General features: G+C 41.0%; 1 protein-coding gene across 3 annotated transcripts in view; it reads right to left on the bottom strand.

Moving 5' to 3' along the window:
• SEMA5B (semaphorin 5B) overlaps nucleotides 1-20,557 on the bottom strand; it is a 192,285-nt gene that overhangs the window by 70,944 nt on the left and 100,784 nt on the right. For all 3 annotated transcript variants that reach the window (XM_008922938.3, XM_029959871.1, XM_018072672.2), the window contains one exon: nucleotides 5,864-5,926. In XM_008922938.3, coding sequence (XP_008921186.1) covers nucleotides 5,864-5,926 — 63 coding nt within the window. The remainder of the gene's footprint in view (nucleotides 1-5,863; nucleotides 5,927-20,557) is intronic.

Raw genomic sequence — 20,557 nt, 5'->3', positions numbered from 1 at the left:
ATGAGCATGACACATTGTGCTTGCTTTTGAATGGAGAAGATCACAGGGACTGCACTCCAGAGCCAGCCCAGGAGTGCTCACCCAGCCCAGGCAGAAGCTACAGGGTGCCACAGGCTTGAGGCTCAGCAGGGTCATCGGGGGTTTACATACCAAAGGTTTGTCACCCAAAAATGAGAGCTTAGATTCATAATAGCTGGGTTGACTCGGCACTTCCAATTTCAGAAGCAGATCAGTCATGGTGACTGTGCATCAGTCCATCAAACAGGACCTTGAGAAGCACTGTACCAAATGCTGTGTTGAGAATAGAGGTCTCACTGCTCCCTTTAACAAGACAAAGGGCTTGCCAGACTCTCTGCCCTCTACTGTCATTGTTTCATAGTGTTGGGAGCCCTCCCATTTATTCCCTGCCCTGGAGATGTCTGTATCTCATGACTGCTTTAAGTAATTCCTCTTTCTGTAGACCACAGTTATTCAATCCCACATAATGTTAAGACCACTATATATTTAAATGCAAAGTAATAGAAATTCTTGAGTGAATGCTATTACAAAAAGCATTACGTCCTCTCCCAACAGAGTTTTGTTTTCAGAATATGACTGATTTGGCATCTAACCCAGAATTCAGCTCTGTACTCAAATTTCACACAATAAGAGAATACCCATATGCTCCCCCTCCACCTGCACCCTTCCCTTCTTTGTGCAGGGTCTAAACACAGCTTCTGACCTAAACCAGCTAAAACCATTTATGTTGCTGGACACTCTCCTGCCTAGCTATACAACGTATTCCTAATTAAAGCCCTGTCCTGCAGAAATCTAAAATCCTAACTTGGAGAATTCTCTTATTTGCACAGAACTGTACTACAGATTAACAAACTTCAATTTCTATAAAAATCTTCCCAGCTTAGAAGATAGCATACAGGAAGAATGTCTCTGAAAGATCATATGCTGCAGTCTACTGCCAGTGATGTATCTATTGCACACTTTTACTCTAGGCTTGGTAGCCTGGCTTGGTGAGGATGCTGGAAGCTAGTATAATCTTGTGTTATTTTAGCCTAATTATGCATGGCTTTATTTGCACCCATTCTGTCCAAAGCAGAAGTCATTTACTGAAATAGAGGAAGAAACCATACTGAGCAAATATATCTGCTGCTGTCTGAACCTGCTCCAGGATACTTCATCTGTGACTTCCAGCCCATTCCCAACTGTGGCAGCAAAGAGCAAAAGAGCACAGTCAGTATGGGTGAGGTGTCAGACTGGAAACATTGGACAGCTGATACTTGTCAGGGTACTGGATACAACAAACTCATTAGTTGGTTTTCATTAGCTGTAAAAGGCAGAAAGGGGGGGGACTAATGGATGTTCTCTACTCTGCTTAGAAACTATGCTACTAGGTGTGGGTCATGTCCAGCTGTAGTTGTTCCTGTGAATTAACTGACCAGGCATTTTCTCTGTCTTACTGATGATCACAGCAGCGCCCCATTCTTCTCGAGGAAGAGCAATGATAATATGCACATTTCATACACTGTTCTCAAAGCTATTTCTACACTTAAAGTAAAGTAAACAGATGTACATTATGTGCCCTGATCTGTCAACCAAAACAATGCAGGTGCAAAACTTGCTGTGGTGACATGCTGAGTTGGAGGAGTTCCTGAAGGGCAGCCACAGAGGTCTAACTACCAGGTCACATCTCTCTAACCTGCCTGACCTGAAAAAATATGGTGCTCATCTCGTGTTTCTTGTTGCTGTACCCATTGACAGTCATGTCAGTCTATGAAAGCCTCCAACAAAAGCAAAGAAGAAACCAAACCACTTAAAAGGTCCAACTTGTGGGATTTTTCTCAAGACACTGTCTGTGAGATTTACATTAGATCCTCTTTCTACCCCGTTCTCCAAATAAATACCAAGGAACAGCCTTCTCTCTGTGTTCTTTAAACCAGCCTGGATTTGCTTTGAAAAGTCATTCAGGACGCTTCTCTCTGCAACAATTCATAGCTGAGGCAACTGAGTAGTAAAATGATCTCACAAACCCCTACAGAAAATAGGAGCTATTTAATGCAGTTTCTTCCATGTGGCTGGAAAACTCCAGGCATCCAGAAGGCAAAATTCAGACAGGCTTTAATATAACCAGAAAATTTGGCAAGTTTGAACCCACCTCTGTCCAGACAAGATGATATTTGGATCCTGCTCTCACATTATGGAGCAGACAGTTAAAGCTGTGTATGATCAGTCTGCAAATCTCATCACCAGAAGATATTACTGGGATCAAGAGATTAAGGATTTAAACAAAGGGGAAGACTGCATATTTATATGGTTAATAAGAATAACTCAGTTATATTAGTTGGGATTATTATTAAATATATGGCAGAGTTGATAAAAACCTGTGGCTCACTGCCAGAGAATTAAGCATATCTCTGATTTTCCTATGAATTGCATGTTACCCACTTTGAGGTTCTTGTTCCTTCCTCAAAATAACCTTCTTTGAGATAAGGCCTTAAATTTAGAAAGTATCGCTTTTTTTCCAGTCTAATGACCCTTGTTTTCCTAGAAAGGAAGAGCACATGACTTCTAATGCTCAACACTACAAGGCACAGGATCTCAGTCAGAACAAATATCCCTGAAGCCACTCCCTCCCACCCCCTTCATTTAAGCCTGTCCTCATTTATTTTATTTTTTGTAACATTTAAAGTAACTGTTCATTCACTGTCTGCGAATGCTCTATGTCCATGACTGTGGACAGGACCAGGTCTCTGGCTCACAGAGATGTCAGGTTGCTCTGAGAGCACATTTTCAAACTCGAGAAGCAGGAGTGGTGCCCTGTTACTGCCTTCATTCATGTGGACAGATCAGCAAATGGAGGGGCTGACCTAGTGCAGCTTCTGTTTGAGGTAAAATTCAAAAAGACAATTTCAGAATGCTGTGAATAATCCAGGTGTAGATGCTTCTTAGTCATTTCTTATGTCATCTCTTAACACCAGCATTCTAAAAGGTTATAAGCCCTTAATCTCATTGTACAAATGCAGTTTTCTTTGAAAGCATAGCCATATATAGGCACTACTTAAAGTTTTAGTTTGAATAAACCACTTTTGTCAGACATTTCCATTTTAATTATTTTTTTAGGCTAACCCTATTTCATCACATACTGATATATTTTAATCATAGATTAAAACCACAGTTATACACTGTATGAGACAAATAGCTGTTGCAGATGGTCTGCCATCCTCAGAGAAACACAAACTCCTGGAGTAAAACCTGGAGTTCAGAGAATTAGCCAGCAGAACTCCAAGTTACCCCTTCAATGACACTTTAGAGTGCAGCAAACATTTAATTTATCTGTTGCAGTTTATCTCGATTTGTTAAAAAATAATCAAGACCTAACTTGCTCTCGAGCACTGCTATTAACACACTTTCAGATATCTACATTTATTTCCTCGGACAAGCAATTCTGCTACTCAGTTTAAGCCAAGGCCCCAACCAAACTGTCTTTCTCCTCTGAGTGCAATAGATAGTAAAGAGAATTGCTAATGATTTTTCCAGCCAAGTTTTCTTTAATGGACTTTAATCAAACTTAGGGGCCGATTCTATATTGATAGTTTAGCAGAAGTAATCAGAATGTTGGTTCAGGTCTCTAGGAGAAGTTACAAAGGGGGAAAAAATAGCTGACAGCCTCCCAGTTATTTCTATTTGCCTGGGGATTTATATGGTGCCTGTCCAACTTGGATGCCTACTATTTTTAAGTGGTGCAGAGTTCCCCAGTTTCACCAGATAAGCAGAGAGTGCATCCTCTGTGTGACACAGAGCCACCTGAAGGCCTGAAACAGCTGATTCCTCCATTAGCTCAGCAATTTCTGCACCAACCCCACTTAGCTGGGCTGAAGCCTTGGGCTGGGATTTTCCTGTAACCTTGTGTGAATCATAAGACCCCACAGCATCAGGGCATCACACAAAAAAAGAAGGAAGCTATACCGGCAACACAGTGGAACAAGTGCTAGCTGGATGCCTATCAGACATTTCTCTCATTTCTTTCTTGCTCCAGAAGTGTTATTAGTGCATCATCTTCCTCCTGGCTACACAAAGCTCTTCAGGGAGCACTTAAGAGATGCCATTTTTCACTGTCATTTTCACAAGTGGTTTCTTTTCACATTTTAAAATGATGTTGTGCTGCTTTTGGAAAGTTTACAAATAATTCGGTGCTCAGACAAAAGAAATACCAAAGTTCTCATGTTTAAAAGCCACAACTTTCCAATGTCAGGCAAAATTCCTTAGATGTGGTGGATGTGGACTGTTATGCAGAGACAAACCAATTACAAACTAGGAGCTGAGCAACTGCTAATGCAATTAAATATACTTCTTCCCCTTCTGCTCTATCCATCACTCATTTTAACTACAACCTCTGGATGAGTTCATTTGGAAGACACAAAATAAAGGCAACATAACACTGACTTTGTTCTCTGCACTGTCTCTCAGTAATGTGGCTGTTTTCCAGGGGATAATTTAAAGGTGCTGATCATGATACATTTTATTAATGTTGGAAAAATAAGAATGATTACTTGTGGAAGCCAGCATGGATCTCCAGAGACGTGGCAAGTAAAGCATGTACACTTCTTTGAAGAAACCACAAGTTTTAGTTGATAAAAATAACATAAATGAAAGAGACCTTTCCAAGGTGTTTGTTTTAATAATGCACAATATACTGCAGAGAGTTAATTTTAAAATCAGTCTCAAGAACTTACACATTACGGTATTAAAATCTGATAAATTACTGGGATGAAAACAGTCCTCAAAGTGAAATCACTCATAAAATTGCTGTTCTAGCAGAGCCCCAGCTAGGGTGGTACCAGCCCAGAATCAACATTTTTCTTAAATAACATTTGTGGATAACCCAAAAATTACAAACGCAGTAATTACCAGTGAAGCCAATGCCTCTCTCTATATTTAGTGATATATGCCAGGATGGTTGGTGAGCTGGATCCAACAAACAAAATACATTTTTGTAAGATATTATGCATTAAAGAAAAAGGAAAAGGGCTTTGTGTATAAGCATGGAGATTACATCCTAGGAGTAGTAACTGTGAAAACGATTTAGTGGTCACAGTGGCCAGGCATTCTGAATGATCTCCTATGGCAGAAGAGCTAACAAAACTGCCATGTATATGAACAGAGGAAGGGGGGAGGCTGTTTTAATCACACTCGGGCATTAGAGAGATTGACAAGAGAATACAGGTGAAAAAATGGAGAAAAAAAATCACACCAAAAATATTCAAGGGCAGTAGAAAAATGACTTAGAGAAAGGCCCTGTGGCTGAATCAGAAACGCCTGCAAACTCCAAACTTCTGGGACAGAATGTGTTTTTTCAAACAATTCTTACTTCAAATTGCAGTTCAGCAGACTGCACCTGCCTCCAAAGCAGCTCTGTGATATTCCACCTGAACAGACTGCAGTGTGTGAGCAGATTCAGTTCTCAGGTGAATTGTATAATGATAAACTCTTAACTGCAAACATGCATTGAATCCCACACAGCCGAATGCCAGCGGCTCACCGCTGAGCACTCAGACTAAGCCAACCTGCCTGGCCTCAGACCCCACTGCAAGATGCTACCCCTAGCTTGCCACCACTCTGCTGCTTGATGTATCACAAATTGTGTCCTCTCCAGCAGTGAAATCACCTTTAAATTTCCTGCAGAGCAAGTGTAATAACTTGGACAGGGGGCCTTTGAAATGGCTCGCTCGGTGGTGCTTATACACATGTGGTGGTAGAGCTAACTGCTGCAAATTTACAGGCTCAAGCTGGTGTCAGATGCTCCCTGTGTGGATTTCACATGTTCCAAATATATTTACCCATAACATCATTATACCATTGAAAAACTCACCTCTGTTTTCCCTTTACTTTGACAGGACCTCCTGGTGTCTTCATCTGAACCCCATGCTGTTGCCTGAAAAACCAAAATGCACAAGTCACATAAGAATGCCACCAGCCACCATGTCTGGAGACTCCCAAAACAAGAGCAAGCATCTCCAGCCAATTTACACAGCCCAATTTAAAAGCAGCATTGTGACAGTAAACATGTATCTTGCTCCCACTGTGCTCACAGTGCACACAAATGATAAAGAGATGAGAAGTCCAGAGGCAGAAGCAACTGGAATGTTCACAGAGGACAGACTTTAATTTACATGTAAATACAACTTCTGATCACCATTCAGCTGGAAGGTCCAAGATATAAACCCCACACACCAAGTCATCACCTTCTTTTCAAGGAGGACAGTGCTGTATAAAACTCACCAGCTTTCATTGCCAAAACAAAAACATTCCCTACAGCAAAGTCCAGCAGTTCTGCACAAATCTGTTGGTCTTCTTAAATTTACCCCCAAGATTATTACCTTTTAAATAACCCTGCAGTGAAGCAAGCTGGATAAAACCACTGGGAGCTGGGGAAGTGGGGAGAAAGGTTGATGGTGATTTGTGATGCCAGAAAAGTGGGGTCAGGTCCTGAGATTGAGTAAAACACATCAGTGCTGAGGGCACTGTTGACTGGGGTTTGAGAACGTGTGGGGTCCCCAGTTGGCTCTGACTGACTGCTTCAGAACACAAAAAGTCAAGACCAGAAAAGCTGCACTAGAGAGAACTTTTAGATTTAAAATATTCAGCAACATACCCAGCCCAAATTTTCCCCCCTTCAGCACTTTTTAAAAATAGTCTTAACAAATTCAAGCAGGTATAGTTAGCTGGAGGTGAAAATACAAATAAACATCCATACTATACATAATACATCATTCTGAGTACAAGAAAAATAGCTCTGTTACATAAGGAAAGGCCAGGTTCACAAAGTTCAGATACAGATCCAAAGCTCCCCTAACAGAGCCAGGTTTTCTTTATTTTCCTCAGTCCATTACCAACAAAGGAAATGGTTTCAAAGTTCGGTCCAGATCTGAACTCTTCTTGAACCTTCTCACTGCAGCCAATATATTTTTTAAAACCTAGGCTTCCATAGAAATTGTCCCCTCGGCACATGATAAATCCAGCTTTTTTGCTGGAGAGAGTTGGGAAACCACTGAGAAGAGAGGATGAATTTTCCTACTCCCAGCTCAGGTCCATGAAGACACTCATTCAGAACTACAAAAAATGCCACCACCCAGGAAATGCATTCATATACAACATTTGGGGAAGGGATATCTCTACTTCCTTAAAAAAAAAAAGAAAAAAGGCATCTCTCCATTAGCTGAGCATTCCATTCAATTTGGCTTGAAGTAAGACTTTATGAGCACAGTCAAAGATCTGGTCGGAGAAGGGAAGAGTACAGATCTTTCCCTGGGAGTCACTAGGGGAATACCTTCCCATGTACTGCAACCCAATCCAGGCTGAAGGCCAAAAGCTTGTGCTTCAGACGTGTTTTTTTGAGACCTGGGATAAGTCCTTGCTGGAAAGGATCATTAAGCTGTATCCTGAGAGGGTATATGTCACTGGATGAGAGAGCTCACATAGTAAGCCATCATAGGAGAGCAAGGAATTTTGAATGGTGACTCCTAGGAGCCCTTGACATCTGCAACACAACTGCACAGCAGTATTTTGATCCCCAGTCCCAGCTCTAGCCCATATTCACCTAACCACAATATCTTTGCACCTTGGATCATATTTCTGACAATCTTAATATAAAAAAAAATAAAAAGAAAGAAAGAAAAAAAAATTCAGAAAATAGGTCACATATTAGGTGGCCCTTCTTCCCATTTAAAAAAAAACAGAGACGGAGCTCCATTATAGAGCCCAGTTTACCCTAACAGTGCTTGACAGGACAAAATGAAAACAAAAATTGTTGGTTACTTCAGCAATCGATTCTTCTCCGCAAATACTCTGGGTCTTCTGGGGTTACAGCAATGCAACAGAAGAATTTGGCTTCCCAGAGGACACCCAGCTCTTCCTGCCAGACACCTGCACTGCAGAACTTCGAGGCATTTTGCAAACATAGCCCAAGTCAGAGCACTGTTTCTTTTTACTAGGCACATTGCCCTTCAGCTTTCTGAAGCACTACCTTGATGAGTCTAGAGATAACAGAAGATCTTGGTGACGGCCCAAATTATAGGAACATGTTGTTTGTGACTGCATCATTAGTCAGGGTGCACTTCATTAGAGCTAAGAGGATAATTAAGCAATATGGCAATCTAGAGCATGTTTTACAAGTCCCACACATGTCTTTGGCAGGACAGGGAGGAGTTAGTTTGTGGGCTAAGTAACTCCAATGACCTCTGGTGACTCAAAGAAAATATTCATGACCCTGTAAAGCAGAACATCTTAACAATAATAAAAGTATAACTGCAAAGCAAAGCAGCTAATGTGCATTTAAATATTTGTACTGCAAGGTCCACTGACCTACAGCCTAGACAAGTCCTTGTGCTGGGATCCCAAAGGCCTGCACACATCTGTGGTCAGGGCCTTTGGGTTGGACCTGGGCAGGCTCAGACCTCTGATCTTGAGGCTTTCACATAAGTTTTCCAGCATTGTTTGGTTTCTTTGTTTGACTGATCGGCTGCCTTTTCGGACCAAATGTCCCACCCTCATCATCCCTGTTGCCTTGGGCTCCTCTGTGCAAACTCCCTGTGTAATGCTGGTGCTCCGTGTCCTCTCACTGGTATGTCCAACCCAAGCCCCACCTCCACAGATGAAGATATGTTCTTCCTCTGCCTTAGATTTCATTCTGCCCCAGTATCAAACTACATCCTGGACATTTGACAGAGAAACTTTCAGAAAGATCTCTCTTCTGGAGTGCATCTGTATGTACCCATATAGTTCTCAGTGAGGCAGAGACCTACTTAACACTTGCATAACACCACAGCACTGTAGGAGATGCTTTGTACTTTCACCTCCTTACCTGATCATAATGCTTCTCAAAAGCCAGCTTCTTGAACAATGACTTAGGTGCCTCCCCTCCCTTTCTTCATCTCCCTCAATAAACCAGATTAATATTTTTTTTTTCCCCCCGCTACTGAAACTGCCTCTGCACACTTGGATGAGATACAAACTCTATCCACCAGATGTTTTTGGTCACTCTGTTGGGTCATCATCCTGAATTTATGATTAATTTTCTCAGTTGTCTAAGACACTTAAGTTTCCCAGCCCCAGAAAACACATCTGGGATTATTTTTATTCCTCCTGTGACATCAGTCAGTCAAAAGCAGTAGACATCTCTGGACCCACATGCAATAAGACAACTTCCATAGCATAGGTCATGGAAACAGAGTCTGGATGAAGATGTGACAAACCTGGAGCAAGGCTACCTACACATACAGGACGATATGTGCTTTCTCCAAGCCCTGTTTGCCATGTGCTTAAGTAACAAAGCTGAGACTGTTTTAGGTCAGAGTGTCAGCAATTCCTCCCCTACGTCCTTAACAAGAGGTAAAAAAAAAGGGAGGTGAGCTGGTGTTTGTGTATTATTTCTGCATTTTTAGGAAGTCACATGGAGGAGACAATCACAGAGAAGCAGTCGCGTGTACAACTACATGTACCTGATGCAATATTGCTCAACTAGAAATTAACAGAAATGGGTCACAATAGCTAAGTTCAATACATATCTGAATATTCAAATCTCACACCCAGACACAGAAAGAACCAGTTAATGTCTCTCCCAATAAATTATGAGCATCATGGTTTGCTCCCAGTTCAGACTGCAGATCAACAGTGCTCTAGAAATTCGATCTGATCATGTGCTGTCAAATCAGTTATACAGCACACACTGCTGAGAGAAGCTTTCCGGATACATTTATTTAATTACCAGCACATCCCAGTGTTTTTATCCAAAGTACCTGCCTGTCAGTATAGAGTCCTGTTATCAATAGCTATATGCATCCTCAACTGTTGATGTGGAAATCTCTTTAGACTTCTATAGACCAACTTTTACATTCAGGCCAGGAATTTATAATTACTTCAAACACCACATATGAATTTAATAGATTAAGCATACACTAATCCCTTCCCTGTACTTGCACAACAGAGTTTGCAAGTTTTCGTGCAAAACCAGAACACTGCTTTAAAACTGGAAAGTTAAAATTAGAAGAGAATATGTTACATGCATATTTATCAGGTAAATTAAACCTGTTGTTAATTTCTAAGATCTTTTACTACAAACCTATCCATCTGTTACCAATCTCACTTCCATTAAATAAGTGCTCCATGAAAACCACTGGAAGCCTTCCATACCTGCAGACAGACCCACAATCATGTTGTCTCCTATTAGGAGAAAAAAGTGTAACACCAGAATGTACCCTGTGTATGTTTAAAAGGAGACAAAACCCCCCTGAAGTACAAGCTTGTACTTGAGTACTGAAAAAAAAAAACCTAACCCACCAAAAATCAGGGACTGATTCTGTGAGATGCCAGCATTTTCTAGAAGGTACTGTGTTCCTCAGGCTTCTGCTGTTGTCAGCAGAAGCAGAAGCAAAAGCAGCACCTTGTGTCCCAGGCCCAGGTCTGCAGCAATTGCTGACAGCAGGAACTTCCATTTCCATCAACCCTCCCCAGTGCCCATAGGAGACTTCTCAATCTGCCCACAGAATATGAGGTGATTTTGGTTCTCTGCTTGTGCTGTGCTGGGCACCCTGATCAGAATCTGCCAGTCACATCACCCTTTGCTGAGTTATGCATGAGGAAGGAGGGCAGGAGGTGCTGTGGTATGACAGCTATTGTGCACTAGAGACCTGAGCTGGCAGAGTCATTTCCTTCCCTGTGTATTTATTTACATCTTCTTTTACAGTAACTGTACAAGGCACTAGTATGTTGAGAGAAATGTAGCTCTGGAAAAAAAAATAAACACTTGCTTTGAAGGCAGCTTCCTGGATTCCTTATACAGGCCAAAATCTCTGCATTTCTTGTTTACATTTACAAATTTTTTTTGGATCAGCTCATTTCACAGCAAGGCATGGAAACTTTTTTCCAAGTTTAGGGAGAGAGAAACATGGAGGGACTATGTTTCTACCCTACTTTTAAAATCTGTTGACTTTAATGGAAATAAAGCACATATGCACATACCCTACTGGACCAGTTTAGCTTAACCACATGCTTAAGGAGGCATTGGGGTGCAGATCAAGTCCTTCACACAATGAATGCTCAGAGGCTGCTTCATTCCCCTACAAAATGTCAGCCTTACTGATGAACAGATTTCAGACCTCTAAAATACCACCCATAGATTCTTGCTGATAATGACAATCAATTTCACAAGGCTGTATACTCTGCAGTGTCTACATAATACAGCACCAATGTAGACCTACTCTTCTCTGGGCAAACTCTACAGCATTAAAAGAAATTGATAAGTTCCAGGTCTTACAGCACTTGGAAGAAAAGATCTTTCAATGTTCTACAGGCTGGATCCAGAAAATCCATGAAAAGGTTCTTCATTTTCTATGATGTTTACTGTGAAAACATTTCTACAACACTTTACCCTCTTTACTTTACCTTCTCCCCTATTTAGTCTTCCAGGACTTCTCCATAAAGACTCGCTGCTTTAGTCTAAGAGTGGAAAGTTAAATTCCCTTTTTGAAGCATTGACTTTTGTCTCTCGAGGACAAGGCACATTTACAGTGCTCCATAAATAACTTATTGAAAATCTAACTTCTTAATAATAAAGCACAGTAGCTTAATACACCAGAGGCCATTTCTGAAGTTCCAACACTGGTAATTTATTAAAACTGTGATAAGCATGTCTGATAAAAAGATAACTACTACCGAAAGAACAAAATGCCAAGCTTCAGTAATTAGTTCTGCTTCATACTGCAGTATACAAATTGCAAATCACTGCTGCATGCAGTGACAGGTATGAGGAATGATCACAGAATTCAGTCAATTTGTTGTGGGGAGAGGAGGGGGCTTGGATGAAGGGAATTGTATTGTGTGTTATCAAATTATTAATTGATTTCCCTTAAGTGATTTCAGATCCTTCAAAATGTGGTAAAACTCAAGCTGTTTGCTCCATTTAAACTAAGCACCCACAGTGCCTATCAACAGACTGGCCCAATCATATGGCTCTTCTGGAGTGGCTGAACAGTAACTCAGATGGGGAAGAACTCAAATTAACACTTAGAAGATGGAGGTTGGCGAACAAACAAACAAACAAACAAACAAATCCACCAGTGAGTTTCAGGTCCCATAACCCTAATCTCTGAATCAGACCTTCTCTCTATAACCAAAAGTCAACATCTTACTCTACAGGGACTGCTTTTGGCCTGGCATTTATTGGCTGCTGAACACAACTGCTCACTCTGTTCAAGTCAGAGCAGAAGTGGATGCTACACACTGGCATATTAAGGATGGAATAATTCATCAGAAAGAAGGACTTTCTCATTTTAAGAATGGGTATTTAACTCAGTTCCAAACAATACCATATTTGAATATTCACGTTTCTCTATCTCATGGACTGTTATCACATCCTTACAAAGAGAAATGCAAGACTTTGAGGCACGTTCCTCTGCCCTGGATCACATATTGCACCAAAAAATACAGAATGGTGTACATAGCACACAATAGACAGTGAGAAGAGTTTCCAGGAGGACTGACCATGTTATCTTCATTGGTTTCATTTTGAAGACTCACTGATGTAGAGTTGAGTCTGTCCTCCTACCTTATGTTTTCAGACTGTAGGCACACCCAAACAGAGCATCACTAACACTCAGCAGAATAGGGTCTCAGCCTCCAGGTATGAGAGCTCTACCTTTCTGATCAAGTTATCCCAGTCAAAATGAGGTACTGTACATCAGTTGAGTCATGGTAACCCGTCCTGTTCATGGTCCTCCCTTATCTCAGATGCGAGGTAAAATGCTTCAGTTTTCCTCCTGTGCAGAGAGCACATCCCAGTACCCAGCACTGCAGCAAGTGCATAAGCTCCTCAACCATGGTTGGCTGTCTGTGCCTACAAACACAGTCTGTTCTCCACTGCAAATGTTAGTTTTTCAGGAGAGTTTTTAGCTGCTGTGAGCTCTTCTTTGATGGTCATTGCTGTTGATTTTCTCTCTTTCACAGCGTCAAAATCCCTTGTTATTTACTCGTATTACAGAAGCACGTAGAGGAGTGAACTGCGATTGTGACCCCATATTTCTAGGCAATATACAAACATGCTGTGGGAGACAATTTCTGTCTGAGAGCATTTACAAGCTAAACAGAAAGCACAGGCACATGGGAGGAATGGAAAACCAGAAGCACAGAGGGGTCATCTGACTAGGAAAAGCCACCGAGCATGTCAGAGGCAGAGATGAGCACTGACCTTTGCTCTCATGAGGACTAAAAACTTTCCTGTCTAGCACAAATCAGTTCTTAGACAGCACTTTTTCGCTAGTGTCACAAAATACATCCACTGAGTCGGTGGTGCGTGAGGGAGAGGGTTTAGAGATTAGAACAGTGGGCAAGACACTGTACATCCTGTCCTCTCTTTTCTGACATCTTGGGGCATGGCCACAGACTCATATACAAAAAGAAATTTGAATTTGTGTGCCTTCACTTCCATTTGTCCTGCAGGAGATTTATTAAACAACATAAGGTCTGTGAATCTGACACTCCCCTCTCTCTGCAGTATCAGGTAGGAATTTCCAACTCCAGACATGCATTCCCATATCTGAAAGAAGCATTGTATGAGGCTTAACAGATCACAGTTTCTACAGTGTACCCAAATGGAACCACTGTACAAGGTTTTATTATTAAAGACGATTGTCTAAAGCTTTAGTCAAGAACATTTGATACCAAGTACTAAAACCAAAATGGTGCTTTTTAAGATAAACAACAGCCACATCCGGGTTACAGTTTTTTTCAGCTCTTTGGGAATTTCAGTGTACAAGGAACATATTAAAATGGAGCAGCCAGCTCAGCCTTGAGGAGGTGCTGTCAAGATTCCTATTTGAAGCAGATTGACTTGCTGTTCCTTTAAGTACACTTCCAGTAACCCTGGCGTAAAACATTTGTAACTTGATGCTGAATTCCATACAGAGGAGAATTTGAGCTTTTTTACATAATGGAACTTTTTCATCCAGATTTTCAGTTTTCATAGCACCTATGAGCCTCCAGCATAGCCCAGGACTCCCTGTGCAAGCCTGTGTACGTACAGCCTTGCCAAAATGCATTATAAGTAAAGTGCAGTAATATATGATGCATCAGGCAGCAGTGGACAGCAGAGCATAGAGACACAATGGAGCACAACCACACAGAAAGGAAAGGACATGGCACACCAGCCACATAACTCACTGTGAGGTTTGCATAACCAGAGGAGTTTTAGTATACCAGGGATGGGATTCTGATGAGACACAAAGAGGACACATAGGAGAAGACAAGAGGATAAGGTGCATTAACCTAAGGAAAGAGAGGTGCTGGGCTGATTCAAAGTGGGGTAAACCTCTTACTGAAAGTGACAAGTAGGTTTGTGAAAGACCCTTAAAATTAATACAAGTAATGCCATGAGGATATATCCAAAGAGAGGGGAATCAGTGTGAGGGTACAAAGATACTGGAATGCAGTGCTGTCCATAATGATAAAGCAAGCAGGAGTACACATTCTGCTGTGACTCTATGCTGAGCTTTGACAGTTACATATTTACACAGCAATGTTACTGAACATGCCAACATGATCCTTTGGAAGAAAGACACAGCTCTGAAGAAGAGAGATAAAGATGGCACTGTATTTCTGTTTCTACTATCTAGTGTTTGTATTTTTATCATACTATGAAAAGAAAAATGTCAGTCTGTGATGATTTCATTTTGCTGGTGATCTACTTCATTTTGCTTGAAAGTTCTTAGGACTGCAATGATTTATTTGCATGTTCTATATGGGAATGCTTATCTTTTTTTTTTTTTTTGAAAACAACTTAATTAATTGCATATTTCTGTTGGTTTTAAAGCATGGATGGGGCCAAATATAAATTGATAGTCTTAGTAAACTGGGATATTTGGCATGCTAGTGAAAAAAGACCTTAAAACTCTCACCTATGGCCAATTTAGAATGAATGACAACATCCAGAACTGGAGAACAGCACAGGAGATGTTGGGGAAGGATGACTTATATGTTTCCTATTACTGAAGAACAAAAGCATACAGAAACCGAGATGAGACTTTTAGCACACTGGGTAATTAACAGCCACAGCAGAATTTGGTTTCTTGCCATGTCACATTCAGTTTATAGCTTATGACAACAAACATTTACAAAATGTACTGGAGATTACAGAGACATAAGATTATATGTTAAATCAATAAAATAACTAAATAAAGAGGTTAAAAATATACTGAGGGGAAAATGATGACAGAAAAATTTCACTGCGGTCAAAAACAGGTCGGGAATGTAAGTACCGCTGATGTGCACGCACATGCAGTTGTCACTGGCCAGGTGGGCACCACATAGCACTATTTCTCAAACCACCAGCACTGTTTATTCTGTAAACAATAGGTTTTGTTGTGGGGTTCCTTTTCTTCAGTTGCTACAAACAAGGTACAACAAGCTATTTCTAAGTGAGCCAACGAATGGAGTCACAGCAATGGTTTCCCTTGATATAGTGGAGGCAATTCTTCCTTCAAGGCTCCTTTACCGCCAAAAGATGTCCATCTCTATGCCTTTATGTTCTTTGGCAGAGTCGCCATTCAGAACTAAATCCCTCCTTCCTCCTTGTGGGCTCCGCTGATGGATGTGACAAGACTTCTAAGCAGCCTCCTCTTACTGTTTTGCACAATGATTTCTGGAGTAGGAGGTTCAAAACTCCTTCCAATGGACCAGCCCATATTCAGTACAAAATCAATTTACCATGGCTATAGTCTCCTTTGTATTTCTGCATCAAGCAAGGCAATTCTGTTCTCCTTCATTTTTCTGCTCTGGGTTTCCTCGCCATTGTGCCTCTTTGAAGCTCACTGCTATGGAGAGATGTTAAGGGATCTCCACCATACATTTTTGCATTCCCTCCCCCTCTGCTTCTGGAGAAATCCTACAGTCAACTCAGTGCATTTCTGTGCACCCACATTAAGGGTTCAGCTATGAAAAGCAATCTTTCCATATATGCTTCAAACTGAAAATGTAATCAGTGAAGCACACATGAAACCTCTGTGTATTATCAGCTTTCTAAAGTGAGGAAGTCTTGCATTCTTTATTCCTCTCCAGGTTACATCATTGAATATACTTGTTCAGCGTTTATTTGTTTGCTTTGAGAAGGAGCTAAAATAAGTTTGAGGAACTGTCCAATTTGGATCTGATTCTCCCAACAATTAGGCTGAGATTCAGGAATCAAAATCAGCATATCCTGCAGTATTAGAGAGACTAATAGAGAACTAAGATGACATTTTCACTGTTCTGCGCCTTCTGTTTTTCTTAAGGGAAATCACATCTATTGCACTGGGGGTGCTAATGCTCTTTCAGATGACAAACACTGCAATATATTCTCATTAAAATTGTGTAAGAGGTTGAACATGGTTTGAGTCCTGTTTTGGCTTGAAAAAGAAAAGGGGGAAGTGCACAATTAAACAAATAAATGTGCATGTGATTTAATTTATCCTATCAACATTCTTTTCTGGTTGTGCACTTAAGCTTGGTGTAGTACAACCAAAAGGAAAAAAAAGGCACTGGAAATCTTTAATTAAATGAAAGCTGCATTATTGAGACCAAACGAAAGCTTTGAGATTACTTTAATGAGCCAAGGCCAGTTTTGTGCAAGCCAGAGAGATTGGGAAAGTTTTGCAAGACAGGTTGAAAACAGAGATCCTGCCTGAGCCTGCTTGTACCATGGGAACTTAAGTGAAACCAGACTCTCCCTCTTGCTCTTCCCCAATATAAAATAATAGCTTTTGAGTTTCAATAATATGAGCAAAAAATTCTAAACCCTCAGCTAAAAAGGAGTCTTTGTACTTTCCCAATTCAGTTCAGTAGATTTATGTCTGAATTTCCATTTGTTTAGCACACCTAGGAAAAAAGATCCAGATCCTGTTCCTACTATGATTTTGACATGTACTGCAGAAGCACATGAGGCACATGGACTAGTCAGCTGCATTCTGATAGGCACTTCTGTTTAAAATTAAATGGCAATTCTGCCCCAGTGAGCCCAAATACTCAGGTTGAGGTGAAACACAACATGTGGCTGTAAAAAAACAGGCAGAAGGAATAAGAGGGAGCAATGAGATGACTGATACCTGCAGTCAGGGAGTACACATGGTGCACAGGCAAGCATGGTGTAAGCTTCCCAGGAAGGTTTTTGGCAATACACACAGACTGTGACCTTTAGACTCTCTGGTTTCTATGGGGTTTGGTGTTCAGCAGCATAAAGTGTCAGAAAATGCCATTTTTGATAAATCACTAATAACCAAGAATGGGTAGAACCTTTCCAAAGTTACCAGGTTGGGCTGGAAGAGAAAGCCAGAAATGAAAGGTCCTCCATGTTTCATAAGAGACTTGAGTATTTTTTATTGTTCTACAGCTACATTGTGCGTTACATCTCTGCTTTCCTCCGCCAGGTGCCTAACGCTCTTGATAAGCTAATTACAGCCTTCTGCTTATTTCATGTCAAGCTTAACTCCCCAGTCTGAGCCTAGCCTGCAATTCTGGCATGTATTTTCCTTAATCTAAGACCATCTGTGCTCCATCAGCAAGGAACACTTAAATACAGAGAACGTGAAGAACCAACAGTGTTGAATTCCCTGTATGCTGCCTCCAACTCCTCTCCCCAGCATTTCCAATTAAGTGTGAAGCCAACATCCATCCAGTCCTAAATACACTGGAAGGCTCTGAGCAGGCCACAGTCAGCTACAGATGCAGCAATACTTTTCAATGGTCAGTGGGGAAATGACAAGCCAAAAGGGACCTGAATCTTTCAACTTTTTTTACATCAAAAGCTTCATAATTCAAGTGCTATCATATCCCCAGCAATACATACAGTGGTTGAGTTCAGCACTTGATCGATGTAAATCAAATACTTGTCTCAGAGAAGAATAAGGAATCAGTTTGGGGAGAAAAAGCAATGGGGTTGATTTATCAAGAATCCAAAAGATACTTCTCAAGTCTCATGTTTATTGCTGCACAATGGAAGGGTACAACAATTTAAATCAATTGAAATCAAAACTGGACTGCAATGTTAGGGAAGATGGCTCTCTGCCACTCCAGTCCCACCACCAAAGGTTCGAGTGTTTCTGACCCCTACTGTCCCCTTGCTGCCCAGCCCAGTTCAACAAGTCCCCGCCTGCTGCCGCTGTCCGTGGCCAGAACCTGACCACTGTGAGCCCCATCAATCCACTCATCTTTCTCCTAAGGCTGGGAAACAGATGCCTTCAGACTCCCTGCTTGGTCTGTCACAGTTTGCCTTGCTTCTGCCTCCTCTCTTCCAACACCAGACGTCAGCACCTGATGCTGTAGTAAGCTCTGCCAAGCTTCATCTCAACAAGAAATTTATTTGCTCCTTCTCCTGCAAAGATGGCTCTGATGCAGTGTCTTTTATTCCTTCCTCACAGCTCCTTTGTTCTGTTCTCCAGTCTGCACTCTCCTGCCAACCCAGGATTTATTTTCCAATTTCCCTCAGTTTGAGTCCTGCCCTTACATTCCCCCTTCCACCTGGCTCTTCTCTCACCTCCCCTCCAGCACGTTTGCTTTTGACCTCTATCAAGGTCAAAGATTCCATAAATGAGTTTTGAGAATAGGCCTTATAATTAAGATGAGGGAATACAAAATGATTCTACAACAGGATTAATGCAGCATACTTCTTTGTGCTTCTTCTGTCTAACTCCTTTTTGGTGGTTTTCAAAGCTTTCACATTTATCTTCCATTGAAAAAAATATCTTTTCCCTTTTTTTGCCTTGTTCTTAAATCCCCAATAACTGATCTCACAGCAAAAGCTACTAAATTTGTAACAATTATATTAGCCACATACATTTTTTCTTCTGTCACTGTGTTTACCACTATTATATTTATGAATCATTGATCATTCCTTTCTGCCCCATGCATCAAGATCCCCTCTTATGCAATTGCAGTATGTCTCTTAATACTTCCAGGCTAACTGAAGAACTTTTTTCCTCATTCTTAATAAAGCTTAAATAATTTCTTTCTGAAACACCTTGTAGCTTATTCAAATAGCTGCAGCCCTGTTATTCCTTTTTCCTTACTTAAAAGGAATTAAAACACTCTATTTCTAAAACCTCAAAACCATGCTATGTCTCCTGTTTGAAGTGAATAATTAATAATTAAAATAATATTTGGAATTTGGTCCATATTCCTGATTCAAAAGTGTTTCTGACGAAAACATATTTATTAACTCTCCCCCAAATTCCTTCCAAGCTGTTCTCTTTTCAAAATAAATTCATAGATTTAGTCACATTCTAAGTATTTTTATCTGAAGGCATACATTCATGTTTCATTTTTCCCCTAGGGGACCCCAACTATTCTATTTTTACATTCAAAGGTTTTAATTCAAAATGTTTAGTAAACAAGTAGTGAAAAATGGGTCCATTTTAAACACATGGACATGCTGAAATTGCCTAATTGCTTACCTAGAAAGCAGAGGTGAAGGTAACAACTGCTTAACTTTATAATTAGTATGGATAAGAATATAACAATTTTGTGGGCTCACAATTAAGACAAATTTCCTATATTTACAAGTGCATATCATCACGTACAACACTTAGGTCTTAAATAGAAAGCCACATATTTCAAAGCACTTCAGAAGGACAAAATGTCATTCATTATCTCAGCTTCACATGTGGGAAAAGAAAGCTCAGACTGGAGATGGCTGGAAAAACCTTACCTCTTCACAGCTGTCTACAAGTGAGGCAGCCAGTCCATGCTCTCCAAATTCTCCTTATAGCGAATGGAGAAAAATACGTGCTTTTTCTGCATATTTCCTTCCCCTAACTCCTCACACTTGGTCTCCACAGTATCAGAATACCTTAGTCTCTACTTGATCCTGTTACTGGTAGTATTGGATAGCTATAGCCATGGTGTAATTTCTAGATGAAAGAAGCATTTCAGTGACATTAGAATTAACTTCAGATCATTGTTCCTTTAACTGCTCAAGCTGCAGTGGCACCCAGCAACTCAGTTATGCATCACAGCCACATTCTGTCACGCCATGCTCCTCCAGTGGTACAACCCAACTTTCCTTTTCCACTACCCTCCTATTAGCAGGCAATCCACAGCAGCTACTGCCTGATCTTGTTTAGCTGGAGGTTTGCTGCTCCTCCTCCTCCAGCCCTGAAGAAAGGTTTTTGAGCCTGGAAACTTCCCATCCTTCTCCAGTCACAGTGGCTGGGGATGCCATAGGCATAGTCAAGATTGTGCCTGTTTACTCATCTATCCTCTTAACATGTGGGTTGTGCTTTCCTTGAGCTCAGCCTGGTGAAGGCAGGTGAAACCTTGGAGGCCAAAGCTCTTTGAGGCTTTCAAAGGATTCAGCTGCACCTGCCATGCTGAGACAGGATGAGTGTCCTGTGGGAGTGATGAGCAAACTGTTCCCATCTCAGCTCCCCAGCTCTGGGTCTCTGGTAACAGCTGTGCAGGCCATGTCTGTGACTCTGCTCTGTAGATCTAATAATCCCCTTGTATTAGTCATTCAGAACTGCTGCGTTTAAAAGAAGCTGTAAAACAC

Source organism: Manacus vitellinus, unplaced genomic scaffold (genome assembly GCF_001715985.3).
Source record: "Manacus vitellinus isolate BGI_N305 unplaced genomic scaffold, ASM171598v3 scaffold_22_pilon, whole genome shotgun sequence".
Lineage (NCBI taxonomy): Eukaryota > Metazoa > Chordata > Aves > Passeriformes > Pipridae > Manacus > Manacus vitellinus.
This window is presented reverse-complemented; position numbering and strand designations above follow the sequence as displayed.